General features: G+C 39.3%; 1 protein-coding gene across 2 annotated transcripts in view; it reads left to right on the top strand.

The window, feature by feature from the left end:
* TNKS (tankyrase) overlaps nucleotides 1-21494 on the top strand; it is a 287701-nt gene that overhangs the window by 128996 nt on the left and 137211 nt on the right. For both annotated transcript variants that reach the window (XM_073340169.2, XM_073340168.2), the window contains 2 exons: nucleotides 13959-13995; nucleotides 14856-14931. In XM_073340169.2, the coding sequence (XP_073196270.1) occupies nucleotides 13959-13995; nucleotides 14856-14931 (113 nt within the window). The remainder of the gene's footprint in view (nucleotides 1-13958; nucleotides 13996-14855; nucleotides 14932-21494) is intronic.

The raw sequence follows: 21494 nt of genomic DNA, 5'->3' as shown, positions 1-21494 counted from the left end.
TCGTGCATGTGAGAGAGACAGACACTCTGTCCCTCTTGCAGAATGCTCAGCGTGGAGGGTCAATGTAGCAGAATGTAGCAGCCTGCCTGCTTAGTGAATTGTTCCCATTGTCCTTAGTGAATTCCCCCAGGGGTATAAAACAGGTGTAAAAATTTGAAGGCTCCTGTACATTGCCAGAGTGGTAATGTCCTTACTGTAAAGGACTGTATGGCCTTATAAATGCTTATGGTGCTTTAGTAATTAGAACTGGTCTAAATTTTTGAACTGAAAAAATTTCCTATCAAAATGTGTTCCATGAATTAAAAATTCAACACCAAAAATTAAAAATTCTGCACACAATATTTTAGAATTCTGCAAAATTCTACATACTTTATTTGTTAAAATAATGCAGTATAATCATGCTGGTTTCAATTATTTTGATAATTTATTTAAACTACAATACAATGGATGGAGAATGGGAGGGGGGAGCATTGGAGGAAATCCCCAACCCCCCTCTGTCTAATAGTAATGTAGTTAGTATTGACTCTTTACTTCTAGTTATTAGTCAACAAATATAGGCAGCCATATGCTGTGTTACATCATAGGCAACTGAAGATCAAGCAAGGGCTGGGGACTTGTATAGTATACCAGCTACTGATCATCTCCAGAAAAGTCAGTAACAGTTTTTTGGTGCAGAATTCCCTCAGGAGTAATTAGTGGCCAGATTTTGAAGAGTGTTGAACATCCAACAGCTTCCATTGAGAACAATGGAGGTCTACCCCACTGCCCCAATAAACGCACACCTCTTTGACAGCTGGGTGCTGAGCTCTCAAAAACTTGGCCCTAAAACTCTTCAGGTTGCAGCTACTTTTCAAAAAGATTCTACATGTCTCCACCTCCTACCTACTGTACATTTTGAGTTGCAAACCTCTATCAGTGTCTTCTCATTCTCTTGGCATTCCATCTGTCTTGTCCTCCCATCGCAGTTTGAATGAGTGATGGAATACAATGAAAATACATCTTTAGCAAAAGCTTGATGTGTAGAATAGGGTATGATAGATTGGAAAGTGTATTCATTTCTCTCACTGAAAGTTTTTTTAAAAAAAAGTAGGATGGGATATGTGCCTGATCTGTTGCAGCACGGTGTTACTGTGAGTGGCATAAACTACTCAGAGAAGAAATAGAAACTTCTAGTAAAAATGGAAAAAAAAAAAAAAACAAACCCCTGAAAAATCTTAGAGGAAACAATATTTTGGGACAGGGTAGCATTGTTGAAGGCAGTGAAGATTAAATTGGTTACCAAACCTGTTATCAGTTATGATTCTGCAGTTTGATTTGATTCTATTATTTCTCCGTAATGTTCAGGAAGAGCCCCCTCTAACAGTCTGTTGATGGGCTTCTCTTTGCCTCACTGGTTCTCCTTTGTTGATTTTTAGTTTGCAAACCCTTGGGGACAAAGTCTGTTTCCTTTCCTCTCTGGATAGTACTATTAGAAATTTACAAAGAAATAATAAATAGCTTCTGAAAATCATCCATCAGAAATGGAAATCTGCTATACATTGAAAATATAATGAAATATGCTACACTGTACCTTTAGACACAGACTGTCCAGAGACCTATTCTGATGCGCAGGTTGGGCCTTTTTGGTGATTCCCATGTCCATGTTAAATGGGGGATTTAAACTGCATCTGAGCATTACTAGTAATAATATTGCCACATCTCTTGTACATAGTAGATGACATATATGCGTTATGTAACTGAGAATGGTAGAACACTATTATAGAAATCTCTTCTTGGCAGTGTGTGCAGAAGGGGCCTCTAGATTTCCCCAGCATTACTTCCTGTCAGGCCTTAGGGGACTTCTAACTTTCAGTTTCTTTAAAGCTGAATCAGGAGCATTGAACTGCACTTAAATTCAGGTTCTGTATAAGAAACTAAAGGCTATTAAAAGTACCTGGGCTACCAGCAAAGTGACTTGGCAGAGCTGTGGGTAAAACCAGGCCATAATTTTTCCTTTTGAAATCTGTTCTCAGCAGCACTTCACTGTTAATTGAGCCATATTTGATATCAAGTTTCAAAACGCTTAATTAAGAAGCCTTTTAAATTTCTCCCTAGTTAGCTTTGTCAGAGGAGACTAAAAGTTAAGGTACCATGGAGGTGTTGTTGCAGGCAGGGGAAACGTTTCGAACTTGCTCTTCCAAATGCAATCTGCCATTTTTCTGCAATATTTAAAACGTGGTTGGGCTTGGCTAGTTTTTGGTTACAAAGGCTTAAAATGGGGTGCTTACTGCACTCCTGATCTAGCCTATTAAATAAACAGTTTATAGTAGCAGCCCAATTGCCTTTGAGAAACAGATGGGGCAAGAAATATGATGGAATCTAGGAACTCAAATCTAAACGGGGAGGAAGAATTGAGGTAATAAAAGACAAATTTAAAAAACGTTTCTATACTATGTGTGTCTTCCTCTACTGCTTTCTTCCCCTCACTTTTTCCTTGCATTCTTTCACTGAGAACTCTTTTTCACACAGAGAAAGGATATTACTCATAGAACTCATAGAATATCACTGAGCTATCCCTCCCCCCAAAAGAAGTCGCGTTCCCTGATCAGGAATCAAACCCGGGCCGCGGCAGTGAATCCTAACCACTAGACCACCAGGGAGCTCTGGGGGGAGGGATAGCTCAGTGGTTTGAGCATTGGCCTGCTAAACCCAGGGTTGTGAGTTCAATCCTTGAGGGGGCCATTTAGGGAACTGGGGCAAAAATTGGGGATTGGCCCTGCTTTGAGCAGGGGGTTAGACTGGATGACCTCCTGAGGTCCCTTCCAACCCTGATATTCTATGATTACCATAACACACTTTTTACAAGCTGTTATATTTTTAAAATTTTCAGTAGGGTTCTCAAGCGATTAAAAAAAATTAATCGCTATTAATCGCACTGTTAAACAATAATAGAATAACATTTATTTAGATAGTTTTGGATATTTTCTACATTTTCAAATATATTGATTTCAATTACAACACAGAATACAAAGTGTACAGTGATTACTTTATATTTATTTTTATTACAAATATTTGCACTGTAAAAAGATAAAAGAAATAGTATTTTTCAATTCACCTGATACAAGTACTGTAGTGCAATCTTTTTATCATGAAAGTTGAATTTACAAATGAAGAATTATGTACAAAAAAAAGACTGCATTCAAAAATAAAACAGTATAAAACTTTAGAGCCTACAAGTCCACTCAGTCCTACTTCTTGTTCAGCCAATCGCTCAGACAAACAAGTTTGTTTACATTTGCGGGAGATAATGCTGCCCACTTCTTGTTTACAATATCACCTGAAGGTGAGAACAAGTGTTTGCATGGCACTTTTGTAGCCAGGGTCACAAAATATTTATGTGCCAGCTGTGCTAAAGATTCATATGTCCCTTCATGCTTCAACCACCATTCCAAGGGACATGTGCCCATGCTGATAACGGGTTCTGCTTGCTAACCATCCAAAGCAGTGCGGACCAATGCATGTTCACTTTCCTCAACTGAGTCAGATGCCACCAGCAGAAGGTTGATTTTCTTTTTCGGTGGTTGGGGTTCTCTAGTTTCCGCATTGGAGTGTTGCTCCTTTTAAGACTTCTGAATGCATGCTCCACACCTCATCCCTCTCAGATTTTGGAAGGCACTTCAGATTCTTAAAGCTTGGGTAAAGTAATCTAACTATCTTTAGAAATCTTACATTGGTACCTTCTTTGTGTTTTATCAGACCTGCAGCGAAAATGTTCTTAAAATGCGCAACATGTGCTGGGTTATCATCTGAGGCTGCTATAATATGAAATATATGGCAGAATGCGGGTAAAACAGAGCAGGAGACATACAATTCTCCCCAAGGAGGTCAGCCACAAATTTAATTAATGCATTATTTTTTTTGATGAGCATCATCAGCATGGAAGCATGTCCTCTGGAATGGTGGTCGAAGCATGTAGACACACATGACTGTTTAGCATATCTGGCAGGTAAATACCTTGCAATGCTTGCTACAAAAGTGCCATGCGAAAGCCTGTTCTCACTTTCAGGTGACATTATAAATAAGAAGCGGGCAGCATTATCTCCCGTAAATGTAAACAGACTTGTTTGTCTTCGGGATTGGCTGAACAAGTAGTAGTACTGAGTGGACCTGTAGGCTGTAAAGTTTTATATTGTTTTGCTTTTGAGTGCAGTTATGTAACAAAAAGGTCTACATTTGGAAGTTGCACTTTCACAATTAAAGAGATTGCACAACAGTACTTATATGAGAAAAATACTATTTTTTTTGTTTGCCATTTTTACAGTACAAATACTTGTAATAAAAAATAAATATAAAGTGAGCACTGTCTACTTCATATACTGTGTTGTAATGGAAATAAGTATATTTGAAAATGTAGAAAAACATATCCAAAAATATTTAATACATTTCAATTGGTATTCTGTTATTTAACAGTGTGATTAAAACTGCGATTAATCATGATTATTTTTTTAATTGTGATTAATTTCTTTGAGTTAATTGTGTGAGTTAACTGCAATTAAAAGATAGCCCTAGTTTTCAGCCCTGTAATATTAGAACACTACCACAACCTCATGCTTCCAGGACTATTAAAACACCTTGTCATGACTTAATGCTGTATTTTACTCTCTTTGCTTGCTTTAGAGCAGGGATAATCATATGGGAAAATGGAAATATGTTAGTGGACTATTTTCCATTTCTCCCTGAAAGAGGTTACAGAGAGAATAAACTTTGAGGTTTTGTGGGGGGAAAAATAGATTTTTTTTTTTTTTAAAGCCAGCTCATGTAGTCTGTGTCAGGGCACTAATTGCTCCCAATTTTAATGAGGTGAATATTTGTTTAAAACTAATTGCTGTAAAAGTATTGGAAAGTATTAAGGGAGACTATGCTAGGCTGGGGAAGACGCTTAAGGAAATCGAGGCTCAGGTGATCTTTAGTGGGATTCTGCCTGTTCCTGGAGAAGGGCAACAAAGGCATGACAAGATTATGACTATCAACAGATGGCTCAGGCAGTGGTGCTAGAAGGAAGGCTTTGGGATGTATGGCCACTGGGAGGCATTCCTGGACAGAGAACAGTTCTCTCGGGATGGACTTCATCTGAGTAGGGAAGGAAATAGACTTCTAGGATGGAGGCTGGCACAACTGATTAAGAGAGCTTTAAACTAGGAATCTGCGGGAGATGGTTGGGAGATGTCCAGATAATCCGCCAGATTTTAGCACTGAGAGGAAAGAAAACAAAGTAAGAGAGCATACAGCCGTGGGTAGGAGAATGGCTATAAGGAGGAAGGGCAGTGTGGATACCAGTCTAATAGGTTCTACTGTCTGTAGAATGACCGTGCCTAATAGGGTACAGAATGTGAGCGAGGCCAAACAGCAAAAATGAAGATGTTTGTACACTAATGCGAGGAGCCTAACGGTAACAAAATGGAGGAACTAGAGGTACTGGTGCAGGAAGTGAAACCAGATATTCTAGGGATAACAGAAACATGGTGGAATAGTAGTCATGACTGGACTACAGGTATTGAAAGGTATGTGCTGTTTAGGAAAGACCGAAATAAAGGTAAAGGTGGTGGAGCATTGTATATCAATGATGAGGTAGAATGTAAAGAAATAAGAAGCGATGGAATGGATAAGACCGAGTCCGTCTGGGCAAAAATTACATTGGGGAAGAAAACTATTAGAGCCTCCCCTGGGATAGTGCTTGGGGTGTGCTATAGACCGCCGGGATCTAATATGGATATGGATAGAGCCCTTTTTAATGTTTTTAATAAAGTAAATACTAATGGAAACTGTGTGATCATGGGAGACTTTAACTTCCCAGATATAGACTGGAGGACGAGTGCTAGTAATAATAATAGGGCTCAGATTTTCCTAGATGCGATAGCTGATGGATTCCTTGCTGAACCAACAAGAGGAGATGCCATTTTAGATTTGGTTTTGGTGAGAAGTGACGACCTCATAGAAGAAATGGTTGTAGGGGAGAATCTTGGCTCAAGTGATCATGAGCTAATTCAGTTCAAACGGAATGGAAGGATTAACAAAAAATAAATCTGCAACTAGGATTTTTGATTTCAAAAGGGCTGACTTTCAAAAATTAAGGAAATTAGTTAGGGAAGTGGATTGGATTGAAGAATTTATGGATCTAAAGGTAGAGGAGGCCTGGGATTATTTTAAATCAACGCTGCAGAAGCTATCGGAAGCCTGCATCCCAAGAAAGGGGAAAAAATTCATAGGCAGGAGTTGTAGACCAAGCTGGATGAGCAAGCATCTCAAAGAGGTGATTAAGAAAAAGCAGAAAGCATACAGGGAGTGGAAGAAGGGAGGGATCAGCAAGGAAAGCTACCTTATTGAAGTCAGAACAAGTAGGGATAAAGTGAGACAGGCTAAAAGTCAAGTAGAGTTGGACCTTGCAAAGGGAATTAAAACCAATAGTAAAAGGTTCTATAGCCAGATAAATAAGAAGAAAACAAAGAAAGAAGAAGTGGGACCTCTAAATACTGAGGATGGAGTGGAGGTCAAGGGTAATCTAGGCATGGCCCAATATCTAAACAAATACTTTGCTTCAGTCTTTAATAAGACTAAAGAGGCTCTTAGGGATAATGGTAGCATGACAAATGGGAATGAGGATATGGAGGTAGATATTACCATATCTGAGGTAGAAGTGAAACTCAAACAGCTTAATGGGACTAAATTGGGGGGCCCAGATAATCTTCATCCAAGAATATTAAAGGAATTGGCACATGAAATTGCAAGCCCATTAGCAAGAATTTTTAATGAATCTGTAAACTCAGGGGTTGTACCGTATGATTGGAGAATTGCTAACATAGTTCCTATTTTTAAAAAAGGGGAAAAAAACTATAGGTAACTATAGGTCTGTTAGTTTGACATCTGTAGTATGCAAGGTCTTGGAAAAAAATCTGAAGGAGAAGGTAGTTAAGGACGTTGAAGTCAATGGTAAATGGGACAAAATACAAGTTGGTTTTACAAAAGGTAGATCGTGCCAAACCAACCTGATCTCCTTCTTTGAGAAAGTAACAAATTTTTTTAGACAAAGGAAACGCAGTGGATCTAATTTACCTAGATTTCAGTAAGGCGTTTGATACCGTGCCACATGGGGAATTATTAATTAAATTGGATAAGATGGGGATCAGTATGAAAATTGAAAGGTGGATAAGGAATTGGTTAAAGGGGAGACTATAACGGGTCCTACTGAAAGGTGAACTGTCAGGCTGGAGAGAGGTTACCAGTGGAGTTCCTCAGGGATTGGTTTGGGACCAATCTTATTTAATCTTTTTATTACTGACCTCGGCACAAAAAGTGGGAGTGTTCTAATAAAGTTTGCGGATGATACAAAGCTGGGAGGTATTGCCAATTTAGAGAAGGACAGGGATATCCTACAGGAGGATCTGGATGACCTTGTAAACTGGAGTAATAGTAATAGGATGAAATTTAATAGTAAGAAGTGTAAGGTCATACATTTAGGGATTAATAAGAAGAATTTTAGTTATAAGCTGGGGACGCATCAATTAGAAGTAACGGAGGAGGAGAAGGGCCTTGGAGTATTGGTTGATCATAGGATGACTATGAGCCGCCAATGTGATATGGCTGTGAAAAAAGCTAATGCGGTCTTGGGATGCTTCAGGAGAGGTATTTCCAGTAGGGATAAGGAGGTTTTAGTACCGTTATACAAGGCATTGGTGAGACCTCACCTGGAATACTGTGTGCAGTTCTGGTCTCCCATGTTTAAGAAGGATGAATTCAAACGAACAGGTACAGAGAAGGGCTACTAGGATGATCCGAGGAATGGAAAACTTGTCTTATGAAAGGAGACTCAAGGAGCTTGGCTTGTTTAGCCTAACTAAAAGAAGGTTGAGGGGAGATATGATTGCTCTCTCTATAAATATATCAGAGGGATAAATACCAGAGCGGGAGAGGAATTATTTAAGCTCAGTACCAATGTGTACACAAGAACAAATGGATATAAACTGGCCACCAGGAAGTTTAGACTTGAAATTAGACAAAGGTTTCTAACCATCAGAGGAGTGAAGTTTTGGAATAGCCTTCTGAGGGAAGCAGTGGGGGCAAAAGATCTATCTGGCTTTAAGATTAAACTCGATAAGTTTATGGAGGAGATGGTATGATGGGATAACATGGGGGTTTTGGTAATTAAATATTCATGGTAAATAGGCCCAGTGGCCTGTGATGGGATGTTAGATGGGGTGGGATCTGAGTTACCCAGGAAAGAATTTTCTGTAGTATCTGGCTAGTGAATCTTGCCCATATGCTCAGGGTTTAGCTGATCGCCATATTTGGGATCGGGAAGGAATTTTCCTCCAGGGCAGATTGGAAGAGGCCCTGGAGGTTTTTCGCCTTCCTCTGTAGCATGGGGCATGGGTCACTTGCTGGAGGATTCTCTGCTCCTTGAAGTCTTTAAACCACGATTTGAGGACTTCAATAGCTCAGACATAGGTGAGAGGTTTTTTTGAAGGAGTGCTGGGTGAAATTCTGTGGCCTGCATTGTGCAGGAGGTCCAGACTAGATGATCATAATGGTCCCTTCTAACCTAAATATCTATGAATCTATGGAAAGCTGTTTTAAGAAACTAACATTCATTAAAAGAATGTTGCATGTATATTTGCCCATTACTTGCATCTAGGTCTGCAAGATCCTGCGATATCGGACTCTAAAGTTTATTGCCTTTTCTGGTTTTTTTGGAGATATTTTTATGTCTTCTCTAAGCTCTGTGCTTTTGGACTGATGGTAACCAAGGCTAATTTACAGGTAGAGAGACACAAACAATAGTCCCAATAAATCTTTTAAAAACGTCATGAAAATTTTCTAGAATACTTTGTCACATATGATATACCGAATACACGAGTTGTGTGAAAGTTTTATCATCACTCATTTAGGAATGATCTGCATAACTCTTTTGTAGCTTCAGCACTTTTGAATAGTGTGTCCATTCCAAACTGTCACTGATAAACACCTTAGACCAAGATTTTCCAAAATAGGAGCCTAAAGTGAGACTTCTTACTCCGTGTTTAGACTCCTAAATAAGTGACCCGGGGTGAAATCCTGGCCTCTTGAAGTCAAAAGTAAAACTCCCATTGATTTCAGTGAGACCATGATTTTCACCCCCTGATTTTTCAAAAGTGGCTTATCATTCAATAGCTCCCATTGATGCATGTAAACGCTCTTGGGTGCTCAGCCCCTCTTTAAATCAGGTCAGGGCTCAGGAAATTATTCCTGTTTGGGGCAGTCAGTGGGACTTCAAGCACTCATTTAATTTGTGTGTGTGCTTAAGCTTGTAAATAGAGCCCTTAATTCAGGAAAGCACTTTACTGTGGAGTGAGGAGTCCAGCTTTAGTCATCTAAGTTTGAAAAATCTTATCCTTTTAGAACACCAACACATCATATATTCTCAATAATATGCTTGTCTGTAACAAACCACACAGAAGTGATCAACTCCATGCTGCTAAAAGACAAAACAAAGTCATCTTTATTGCAACATTAGAAAATCAAGAATTCAGATTCGGGAAATGGGAAGGTCCTGAATCTACAAGAGCAATTGATTTCCCTGGGCTATATGTGCATGGATCTCATTCCAGGATTGTGGCCTATGGCTGCATGCTTAACTCTGAATCTTTGTTTGAATGTCTCAAAAATGAACTCTCATTAAAATATGTGCAATAATACAGACATTTCAATTATTTGGAATTTCAGTCTTTGATTTAGTTTAAAGAAAACTATTCAAATTTAAAATCAACATAAAGGAAAAAAGATATTGTTTTTTTATTTTGGTTTGAATATTTGACAGGAATTTTTTTTCCTCATCCTTTTTCTCAGATGTTAATGAGCTGGCGTCTTACACAGTGTACTCATCTTTATGTTTACAAAATTAAAATAGGGATTTATACATGGGACTAGATCTGACCATAAAAGTGGCCTAAGCTTTCAGTAATATGGCATGGTTGTGGTATATAGTTGCAATAACATATTATACATATTTAATGTTTTTTTAATCCCACTTAATTTTTCAATTCCTAGAAAACATTTTAACCCATGTATTTTCTCCATCATTCATTGCTGTTTTCTTTGACTGTAATTGCCTGGTTTCATCCATAACTGATCTGTTGCTAGGCTTTATCTGGATTTAAGAGCTTTTCTTCAGTGGGAAAAGCTAACGTGGTAACTAACTCATGGTATAATCCTAATGTTGACAAGGCATTTGTAGTTATTAGCTAGTGCTAACATGTTAAAACTGCAACTGCCTTGTCCACGCTAACATGTTTACAGTGCGTTAGCAGCAGTGAAATACAAAACAAAACATTTTTCCCCTTAGAGTGGACACATCTTCACAGTATGCTCTTTTAAGTGAAAAGACCTGTTAGGTGCCAGAATTGCTCATCTTCACTGAAAAGGCACCAGAGAGCACTACAATCTTATCCCATGCATACAGGCAGTTCTGCAGCTGCAGTTTTAATTGTTTGGCTTAAAAGTTTAAAATTGTTTTGGCGATGAAATATTCTGGAAGACTGATTCATTTTGTTGATATTCTCTAGGATGTGGCATTTAAAAAGAAACCGTTTTATGCTGCCACTAGATAGTGATCTTTGGACACCAAGGTATGGATACTAAATTGTATTCAGGAAGTTCTGGCTCATGTTTCTGCAGCACTCTTGTGCTGTATTCTGCTTTAATTATAAAATTCTGTGGATGCCTCAGGTAATTAAAAGCCTGAATTAAATATCAAAATAAAATAATATGATTGGATCGTTATTCCTTGCATTTATTTTGAAATATAATTCAATTTACTTTATGCTGCCTCCCAAAATTTCAGTATGATTCAGATATTTGTATTGTAAGCCATAATTATATAACAGAAGATGTCTGTGAAGAAAATGGAACTCTTGATAGCCTGGCAAAGAACTGCAGTTTTTGTCGTCTGGAAATGCCTGGGAAGCGATTTGGGGGTTTGGTAGCTACCAGGTGGTTCAATGAGTTTAGCTATAAAAGCTTTGGGTTTTGGGGTTTTTCTAGTGATAATGCATAACATCAACGTAAAGCATATAAACAAAAGGCTGAATCCACTGGTATGGGTGGAAATGATGTAAAGATGACCCCTATTGGAGATCAGCACGGTATTTGTCAGGCTATGTTGTATTCCTGTCTTTACTATCAGAATCTAACTACTATAATACTCTCAACCTTGGTACGTGCTGTCAAGATCATTGGCACTGACACTGTGCTTGGAAGGAATTTTTCTTTCTTCCAAAGCTGAGAATTGCTAAGGAATTTGAAAGAGCAACTCATGCTCCACTATCTAAATCTTGTGAAGATTGAGCATTACTGTGTGAAGCCATAAATCTCAGCCTACCCAAAGTTAATTTGTTTGTTTGGTCCAAGTCTGTCCATTTCTTACAATTTTTAAAAATCAATTTGCAAGGCGGATGGTCTGAGTTTCTGTATTTCAATTCTAAACTTTAGTGTTTAATAACATGAGTATGTATATTCTTAAAAAAAGTACTTTGCAAACATATTTATCATTATATACATGGGACCAAATGGTACAGTCTGTGTCCAGGTTTTCTTATACAAATTGGTGTAGCAAGTGCTTACTTCTTTTTTGGATCATAGTTCATGGCAAAGCATGCCATTCAGATTAGATACGTTTTTTAGAACAATGAAGTTGCACTCATTTAAAGAGGATTTTTTTACTAATGCATAGTGCAGGAAAGCTGTGACAAATTTTAAGACTCTCTTGTCTTGGTTTTGGTATCAAGACCTCTTTTATCTGTAAATATCTCTGATTTCATTAAAAATAATTCATATACTTAGTTAAATCAAGCTACCTAATCCTAGATTTCTTTCTGTTAGAAATATTTCATTGTATTCAAGCTCTTTGGGACAGAGAGAGGGCTCTTGTTTGAACAGCATCTAGCAAAATATTATTTAACTTTGGGACCTTTGGGTACGACTATAAATCCAGTCAGGACTGGAGCTCCTTTGTGGTAGGCGCTGTGCCATCACTGATGAAGAGCGCACAATCTGCAAGGTGGGCCCCCCATTTGAGTAGGGCTGCTAAGAGTCACTGCTGGAAATGATATAATAACAAACAGCATCAAGCCATTTTTCTAGTGGCCAGAATTTTTTTGTCATTGTTGCTTTATTTGTGTAACAAAACGTAAATTATTTGATTCGGAAGTCAATCAGCGCTTTTGGTTCTGCATTGATTAGAAGTACTGTAATTATGCCCAGTGTTTTGTTTACACTGTGCTAAGAATGAGGCATATGTTGTGTTGTGGCTTGAAAAAATCCCCTCACCAGTGGTAACTAGGAAACTTCTCTGGGTGAATTTGGAGAGCAGCAGGGAGACCTAGCCATTGGTTGTTTTTTTGTTGGGTTTTTTTTTTCCAGCGTTCAAATCTTCCTTACAAGCATGTTTCTGTGAATGTTCCAAAAATTACTCTAATCTTGTTTTCCTAAGTCAAGCAGTCACCTTCAGTGCCCCTGCTGGTGATTTTAATTTTGTAATTAACTCAACTTGGTCCATTACACTGCTGCTATTCAGAATCCTATAGGCAGCCATGAAACTGTAAAGAACTGTGTCCGTTTCACTCTGCTGCTGGTTGGAAAAGCTAAAAGCGATGGCAGAAATAGACACTAAGCTATTCACAAGGGAAGATGACCCAAGCACTTCTTCTCCCAACAGTTAGGATCTGGGTTGGGGAGGGAGAAAAAGAACTCAACTCTTCTAGGGGATGTTGATTGGCATCTTCCTACTTATCAGCTGCCTAGGGTGGGATTTTCGCAGGTGCTCAGTGTAAGTCTGACTGCTCGCATTGAAGTTAACAGGAGTTTCACCAGAGGCTGGTATAAATAAATGTGGGTGGTAGTAGGCTTTTTAGCAGGGCCTTGCCTTCATACCTCACTCATGCAGGAGAATGCTATATCCCATTTTTTTCGTATCTGCCTTTGGATGGTTGCTTTAATCCTCTGGCTAGTAGGAGTCTAGGACATTTTCCAAACCCTGCATTAAGCGTTCCTGGAATGTCCTACTTTCAGAGCGTTTGCTGAGGATGTTTAAAAGTGAATTTCCTAATTCTGAATATAACTTTGCTTAGATTTATAATTAACATGTATAGTTGTGATTGAGCTTCACTGAATGTCATCTCATTTGCGGTGAGGTGCCAGAACAGCTCATCTTCACCGTGTGCTCTTTTCACTTAAAATATTCAGGAGATTCAATTTTTAAAGTGTACCACAACCATTCATGTGATTTTTTTTTTTTTAATGATTTAAGAACATGCTCGCTGCAATTAAATGCAAGTTCGAAACTACGACTTTCAGAGAGTTTGTGCCTTTTGGGGTATATTTTATATTTTGAGTGTATGGTTTTCCTGAAGTCTAGAAAAGGTTTCAGAAGTTCTGATTTTGGGAATTTTCTAAGCCTTTACGAGCCATTGCTGTTTGTAAGGACCTTGAATAATAATATTGAACTTCAAAAATAAACTGCCTTAGAAACTGGTAATTTGCACCTTTTAAAGAGCCATAATGCCTTGCTTTTGTCTTAGAATTTATTATGCTTCACAAGTATACTGTGTCCTACTGAATAGGAAAGTGGGGGCGGGGACATTGTCTTCAGCTGGCATACTGTTATCAGAGGGAATGTGTTTCTGGACACAAGATTTAGCATTCATTGGTTGTCTGAAGAAAGCCATTTCATCTGAGGATTGGATAAGAAGCTGTGTCAATTTTCTGCCCGTCTCCAAGGCACTGGTGATGCTGCCTTCACAAGCTGGCTAACGTCACAGCTCCATCACCCAGCAGGGTGTGGGCTCTTTTTTTCTCCTCTTCTCTGTTTTAATTCTGTATTTGCTTCCTATTGCATTTCTTAATCTGTGTTCTGCCAAATGCTAACAGCATGATATTTTGCAATCATTTAGGTGAATACAAGAAGGACGAACTCCTGGAAGCTGCTAGGTAAGTGCTGCTTAGAATACAAAGCATATTTTGGTGATGGGAAGAGATGAGGAAAAGGGGCTTTTATAAACTGTAATGTTTTGCATTGCCTTCTATGAAATGATGCAGATAAACCAGTTTATTAGAATAAATCTCTTTGGACTTACAGTCTGTTATAAATAGAAAAGTCTATTTATTTAATTGAAATCCCCCAATACGATGCTTATAAGGTTAATATTAATTGAGTTCTTGCCTTAAGCTGCTAGAAATCCTATTTACCATTTAATGATTGTCCTTTTTAGGTGGAAATTACATGTTGTTGGAGTATTTCCTTTTTTGTTTCACCATCTGAAAGCTTTATTTTCAAAATGTTTCCTACCAAAACACAGCCTAGAGAAGCAAGAGCGAAAGGTGTAAAGTTCAGTCTAATATTCTAGAAATGATTTTATTCTTTTTCTTTGACAGCTTGTAAAACAGTTATTCTTAAACTGTAATTTCCCATTCAATAACATTTTAAAATGTTATTTTTAGCAATATATAGTGGTATTTGGCATGTGATCTGAAGAATAAGTTAACTACTAATTCAGAAAATGGCTTTCAGCAGATCAGTAAAACTGGCTAAAGGAAAGATCCTATTATAAGGCTGAAGAAATAGACGTTCAGAAATTTTTTTTGCATGATCTACTGTGGATTTAATAGCAAATAAAAGAATATTCAGATTTCATCAGCAGTTCTAAAACACTTAAGAGATATTTTGCAAATTGACATATTTTCCACTCTCTGCTTTGAAGAATAGCAATATACACTATATTAATATGAAACTTCTTATCAAATCTTTTACAAAGGGACATGTCTTCCCTCCCCCCCCCCTCCCCTTGCAGGAGCGGTAATGAAGAAAAACTAATGGCTTTATTGACTCCTTTAAATGTGAACTGCCATGCAAGTGATGGGCGGAAAGTAAGTTAATATCTATTTAATATTTTTACAGTTTTAGAGAGGTAAATGTGAGCACTCTGAAATGCAGATATATAAACCAGGATAGAGGATACGGCTGAATTCTAAATGATGTGTTTTCACCATGAAATTAAATGCTACCATACTTGATACTGGCAGCTGTGGCAGATGGACAGAGCCTGTGGACCATGAATTTTGAGCCTGCCTTTTCTTTTAAATGTCAGGTACTGTGTTGTATAGAAAATGAGATGGCAGAGTCTTCAAGAATAAGAACAAAATGTAACATGTTAGACTGTTAATAAAATAGCTAAAGGAACAGAGGATCGTTTACTGTCTCTACATTATACTTAGGGGTTCTCAAACTGGAGGTCACGAGGTTATTATGTGGGGGGTCACGAGCTGTCGGCCTCTACCCCCAAACCCCACTTCACCTCCAGCATTTATAATAGTGTTAAATTATAAAAAAAGTGGTTTTTAATTTATAAGGGGGGTCACACTCAGAGGCTTGCTGTGTGAAAGGGGTCATCAGTACAGAAGTTTGAGCCACTGCATTTCATGGTGTGGCTATCCCATTTGGGGGAGAGGGGGGGATTCTTCGGTAGAGGAAGTTGGCTCTCATAGGCCCTAATACCTTGCCAGTTAAAGCTGACAGTGTGTAAATGAGATTAGCACTGACTGAATTTTCTTAACTTTGACATTGCATTGTTTGGCTTGGCTGTAGTTTTATTTATTAGGGATGCTGAATGAAAGAAAATAAGGATTATTTGGAATTAGGGGAACGGAAGAGCATAGACAACTAAGGCAGAATGCTGGCAAGACTTTTAGGATATGTTCATGTAAATTACATAATGTGCATCTGGCTACTTAATTTCTATGCTTAATGTCCTTAGGGTTTCATGATTTATGATGGTAGACATTCACGTTAACAGACACAGATTTGTCTAGCTTTCTAGGTTTACAGACTTTGGTGGCTATTTTTAAGTATATGTTGGAATTTTCTTAATATATGTAGCTTAGAAAATCTGTCACATGCAATTGTACATCACACTCTGAAGAGTTTGAGTTGATCCAGTAAATAAGTATTTCAGACCGAAAAGCATGTATTTTAAATTCTTACTGTTTTTAAAAGTATTTTCAATGCAATCTCTTTTTTTATTATTTTTTTTTAAAATTTTTTAAGTGTAATAAATCTGCTGACCCAGATCTGCAGCTGGGGTAAATGGCACAGCTCTATTGAAGCCAATGGAGTTATGCAGATTTACACTAGCCAAGAATCTGGTCCACTTTATTCATAGGGAAAATGTTCCTTGCCTTACCATTGCAGAGTGCCTGCTGTTTGCTACTAGAATGTTGCTTCGTTTGTTAAAATATGCCGACAGACCTTTACAGGCATCAATGTGATTAACAAAAAGAAAATGAGTACTTGTGGCACCTTAGAGACTAACAAATGTATTTAAGCATAACCTTTGTGAGCTTGAGCTGTAGCTCACGAAAGCTTATGCTCTAATAAATTTGTTAGTCTCTAAGGTGCCACAAGTCCTCCTTTTCTTTTTGCAGATACAGACTAACACGGCTGCTCTTGTGAAATGTGATTAACGTTTGCTTAAATGAAACAAGTAACTTTTTAATAGAAAAATTAAAATTGCAATATCTAGAAACATTAAAAAATTTAGTGTTTTACTTCTACAATCCGTATTTTAAATTTTACGGGTTGTTGTCAATAATTGAACCCTTCTCAATCTTGGTAGAACAAGCTATTTAAGCAATTAAGTTTAAGACCCATTAAAAAAGAGTATAAGCATATGAAAATGGCCATACTGGGTCAGACCAAGGGTCCATCCAGTCCAGTATCCTGTCTTCCAACAGTGGCCAATGCCATGTGCCCCAGGGGGAATGAACTAAAAAGGTAATCATCAAGTGATCTATCCCCTGTTGCCCATTCCCAGCTTCTCGCAAACAGAGGCTAGGGACACCATCCCTGACCATCCTGGCTAATAACCATTGATGGACCTCTCCTCCATGAACTTACAGGAGGAAGCACAGGCAGGAATGTCTGTGAGGGGAGGGCTCCTGCCTCATACTGGGAATGAGGAGCGATCAACAGGTTATCTCAAGTGCTTATATACAAATGCACAAAGCCTTGGAAACAAGCAGGGAGAACTGGAGGTCCTGGTGATGTCAAGGAACTATGACGTGATCGGAATAACAGAGACTTGGTGGGATAACTCACATGACTGGAGTACTGTCATGGATGGTTATAAACTGTTCAGGAAGGACAGGCAGGGCAGAAAAGGTGGGGGAGTAGCCCTGTATGTAAGGGAGCAGTATGACTGCTCAGAGCTCCGGTACGAAACTGCAGAAAAACCTGAGTGTCTCTGGATTAAGTTTAGAAGTGTGTGCAACAAGAGTGATGTAGTGGTGGGAGTCTGCTATAGACCACCGGACCAGGGGGATGAGGTAGATGAGGCTTTCTTCCGGCAGCTCACGGAAGCTACTAGATCGCATGCCCTGATTCTCATGGGTGACTTTAATTTTCCTGATATCTGCTGGGAGAGCAATACAGCGGCGCATAGACAATCCAGGAAGTTTTTGGAAAGCGTAGGGGACAATTTCCTGATGCAAGTGCTAGAGGAGCCAACTAGGGGGGGCGCTTTTCTTGACCTGCTGATCACAAACCGGGTAGAATTAGTGGGGGAAGCAAAAGTGGATGGGAATCCGGGAGGCAGTGACCATGAGTTGGTTGAGCTCAGGATCCTGACGCAGGGAAGAAAGGTAAGCAGCAGGATACGGACCCTGGACTTCAGGAAAGCAGACTTCGACTCCCTCAGGGAACGGATGGCCAGGATCCCCTGGGGGACTAACTTGAAGGGGAAAGGAGTCCAGGAGAGCTGGCTGTATTTCAAGGAATCCCTGTTGAGGTTACAGGGACAAACCATCCCGATGAGTCGAAAGAATAGTAAATATGGCAGGCGACCAGCTTGGCTTAATGGTGAAATCCTAGCAGATCTTAAACATAAAAAAGAAGCTTACAAGAAGTGGAAGGTTGGACATATGACCAGGGAAGAGTATAAAAATATTGCTCGGGCATGTAGGAATGTTATCAGGAGGGCCAAATCGCACCTGGAGCTGCAGCTAGCCAGAGATGTCAAGAGTAACAAGAAGGGTTTCTTCAGGTATGTTGGCAACAAGAAGAAAGCCAAGGAATGTGTGGGCCCCTTACTGAATGAGGGAGGCAACCTAGTGACAGAGGATGTGGAAAAAGCTAATGTACTCAATGCTTTTTTTGTCTCTGTTTTCACTAACAAGGTCAGCTCCCAGACTGCTGCGCTGGGCATCACAACATGGGGAGTAGATGGCCAGCCCTCTGTGGAGATAGAGGTGGTTAGGGACTATTTAGAAAAGCTGGACGTGCACAAGTCCATGGGGCCGGACGAGTTGCATCCGAGAGTGCTGAAGGAATTGGCGGCTGTGATTGCAGAGCCATTGGCCATTATCTTTGAAAACTCGTGGCGAACGGGGGAAGTCCCGGATGACTGGAAAAAGGCTAATGTAGTGCCAATCTTTAAAAAAGGGAAGAAGGAGGATCCTGGGAACTACAGGCCAGTCAGCCTCACTTCAGTCCCTGGAAAAATCATGGAGAAGGTCCTCAAAGAATCAATCCTGAAGCACTTGCATGAGAGGAAAGTGATCAGGAACAGCCAGCATGGATTCACCAAGGGAAGGTCATGCCTGACTAATCTAATCGCCTTTTATGATGAGATTACTGGTTCTGTGGATGAAGGGAAAGCAATGGATGTATTGTTTCTTGACTTTAGCAAAGCTTTTGACACGGTCTCCCACAGTATTCTTGTCAGCAAGTTAAGGAAGTATGGGCTGGATGAATGTACTACAAGGTGGGTAGAAAGCTGGCTAGATTGTCTGGCTCAACGGGTAGTGATCAATGGCTCCATATCTAGTTGGCAGCCGGTATAAAGTGGAGTACCCCAGGGGTCGGTCCTGGGGCCAGTTTTGTTCAATATCTTCATAAATGATCTGGAGGATGGTGTGGATTGCACTCTCAGCAAATTTGCGGATGATACTAAACTGGGAGGAGTGGTAGATACGCTGGAGGGCAGGGATAGGATACAGAAAGACCTAGACAAATTGGAGGATTGGGCCAAAAGAAATCTGATTAGGTTCAATAAGGATAAGTGCAGGGTCCTGCACTTAGGACGGAAGAACCCAATGCACAGCTACAGACTAGGGACCGAATGGCTAGGCAGCAGTTCTGCGGAAAAGGACCTAGGGGTGACAGTGGACGAGAAGCTGGATATGAGTCAGCAGTGTGCCCTTGTTGCCAAGAAGGCCAATGGCATTTTGGGATGTATAAGTAGGGGCATAGCGAGCAGATCGAGGGATGTGATCGTCCCCCTCTATTCGACATTGGTGAGGCCTCATCTGGAGTACTGTGTCCAGTTTTGGGCCCCACACTTCAAGAAGGATGTGGATAAATTGGAGAGAGTCCAGCGAAGGGCAACAAAAATGATTAGGGGACTGGAACACATGAGTTATGAGGAGAGGCTGAGGGAGCTGGGATTGTTTAGCCTGCAGAAGAGAAGAATGAGGGGGGATTTGATAGCTGCTTTCAACTACCTGAAAGGGGGTTCCAAAGAGGATGGCTCTAGACTGTTCTCAATGGTAGCAGATGACAGAACGAGGAGTAATGGTCTCAAGTTGCAGTGGGGGAGGTTTAGATTGGATATTAGGAAAAACTTTTTCACTAAGAGGGTGGTGAAACACTGGAATGCGTTACCTAGGGAGGTGGTAGAATCTCCTTCCTTAGAGGTTTTTAAGGTCAGGCTTGACAAAGCCCTGGCTGGGATGATTTAACTGGGAATTGGTCCTGCTTTGAGCAGGGGGTCGGACTAGATGATCTTCTGGGGTCCCTTCCAACCCTGATATTCTATGATTCTATGATTCTATACAGTTGTTTTTTGAATTCTGTTATAGTCTCGGCCTTCACGACATCCTCTGGCAAGGAGTTCCATAAGTATGTTGTGTGGGGAAAAAATGCTTCCTTTTGTTTGTTTTAAACCTGCTGTGTATTAATTTCATTTGGTGACCTCTAGTTCTTATGTTATGAGAAGGAGTAAATAACACTTCCTTATTTACTTTCTCCACAAGAATCATGATTTTATAGTCCTCAATCGTATCCCCCCCTTAGTCGTCTCTTTTCTAAAATGAAAAGTCCTAGTCTTATTAATCTCTCCTCATACGGAAGCTATTCCACACCCCTAATCATTTTTGTTGCCCTTTTCTGAACCTTTTCCAGTTCTAGTATATCTTTTTTGAGATGGGGCGACCACATCTGCACACAGTATTCAAGCGACAATATGATATTTTCTGTCTTATTATCTATCCCTTTCTTAATGATTCCCAACGTTGTTTACTTTTTTGACTCCCGCTGCACATTGAGTGGATGTTTTCAGAGAACTATCCACAGTGATTCCAAGTTCTTTCTTGAGTGGTAACAGCTAATTTAGACCCCATCATTTTATATGTATACTGGGGATTATGCTTTCCAATGTACATTACTTATCAACATTGAATGTAATCTGCCATTTTGTTGACCAGTCACGCAGTTTTGTGAGATCCCTTTTGTAGTTCTTCGCAGTCTGCCTGGGACTTAACTATCTTGAGTAGTTTTGTATCATCTTCAAATTTTGCCACCTCACTGTTTACCCCTTTTTCCAGATCATTTACGAATATGTTGAATAGGACTCGTCCCAGTAGAGACCCCTGGAGGACATCACTATTTACCTCTCTCCACTAATGCAGTATTTTGTCCTGATACATGGGGATCTATGATGTACTCCCTATGTGTTTATTATAAAGATATAACTCACCGTTTGTGTTTTTAAAAAGATAAGACAGATCTGTTTAGATGAACTATTATTTAAATATGTATAAAATACTGTTTTGTCATAGCTGAGTAGTAAGACACACAAATCAACAACACATTTCTGGTTGAGAATTTGAGCCCCATCACTACTGATATGAGGCCAAAGGTAGGATTGCGACTTTGGTCAACAAGACCAATGATCCCTCAGAAATATACTGTCTAGAATTTGTGTTGCCATGAAATAAAAATTAGATGTAAGGAAAAAGTTACTCATTTGGTTAGTAGCCATCTTTGAATGGTATGACAGCACTTGAGTTAACACAAAAGCTTAATTTAAGTCCAAGGTTCAGAACGCACATCAGAGTTAGAAGTAAACAATGCTGACATTTAGAGAATACATTGGTTTCTGTGTTTGTCCAGTTCTTGTCAGTGAAAGAACTAGTTGCTGAAAGCATTCTAAGAAATCAGGTGGTTTTCATTCAGATAAGGATAAGATGGTTCTGTTAATTGTTAGGACTATGTCCTTTTTGTAATAGTAGTCAGTATCATAAAAATGTGTACCATCGAGTCAGTTTGCTAAATAAATTGAATCCACTCAATCCATTCAATAAATTGAATCCACAGACAAGGCTATTTTGAGACTTTTATATTTCTTTTTTTCAATATTAGTGTGCAGATTGGAAAT

This window comes from Lepidochelys kempii, chromosome 4 (genome assembly GCF_965140285.1).
Source record: "Lepidochelys kempii isolate rLepKem1 chromosome 4, rLepKem1.hap1, whole genome shotgun sequence".
Classification (NCBI taxonomy): Eukaryota; Metazoa; Chordata; order Testudines; family Cheloniidae; genus Lepidochelys; species Lepidochelys kempii.
This window is presented reverse-complemented; position numbering and strand designations above follow the sequence as displayed.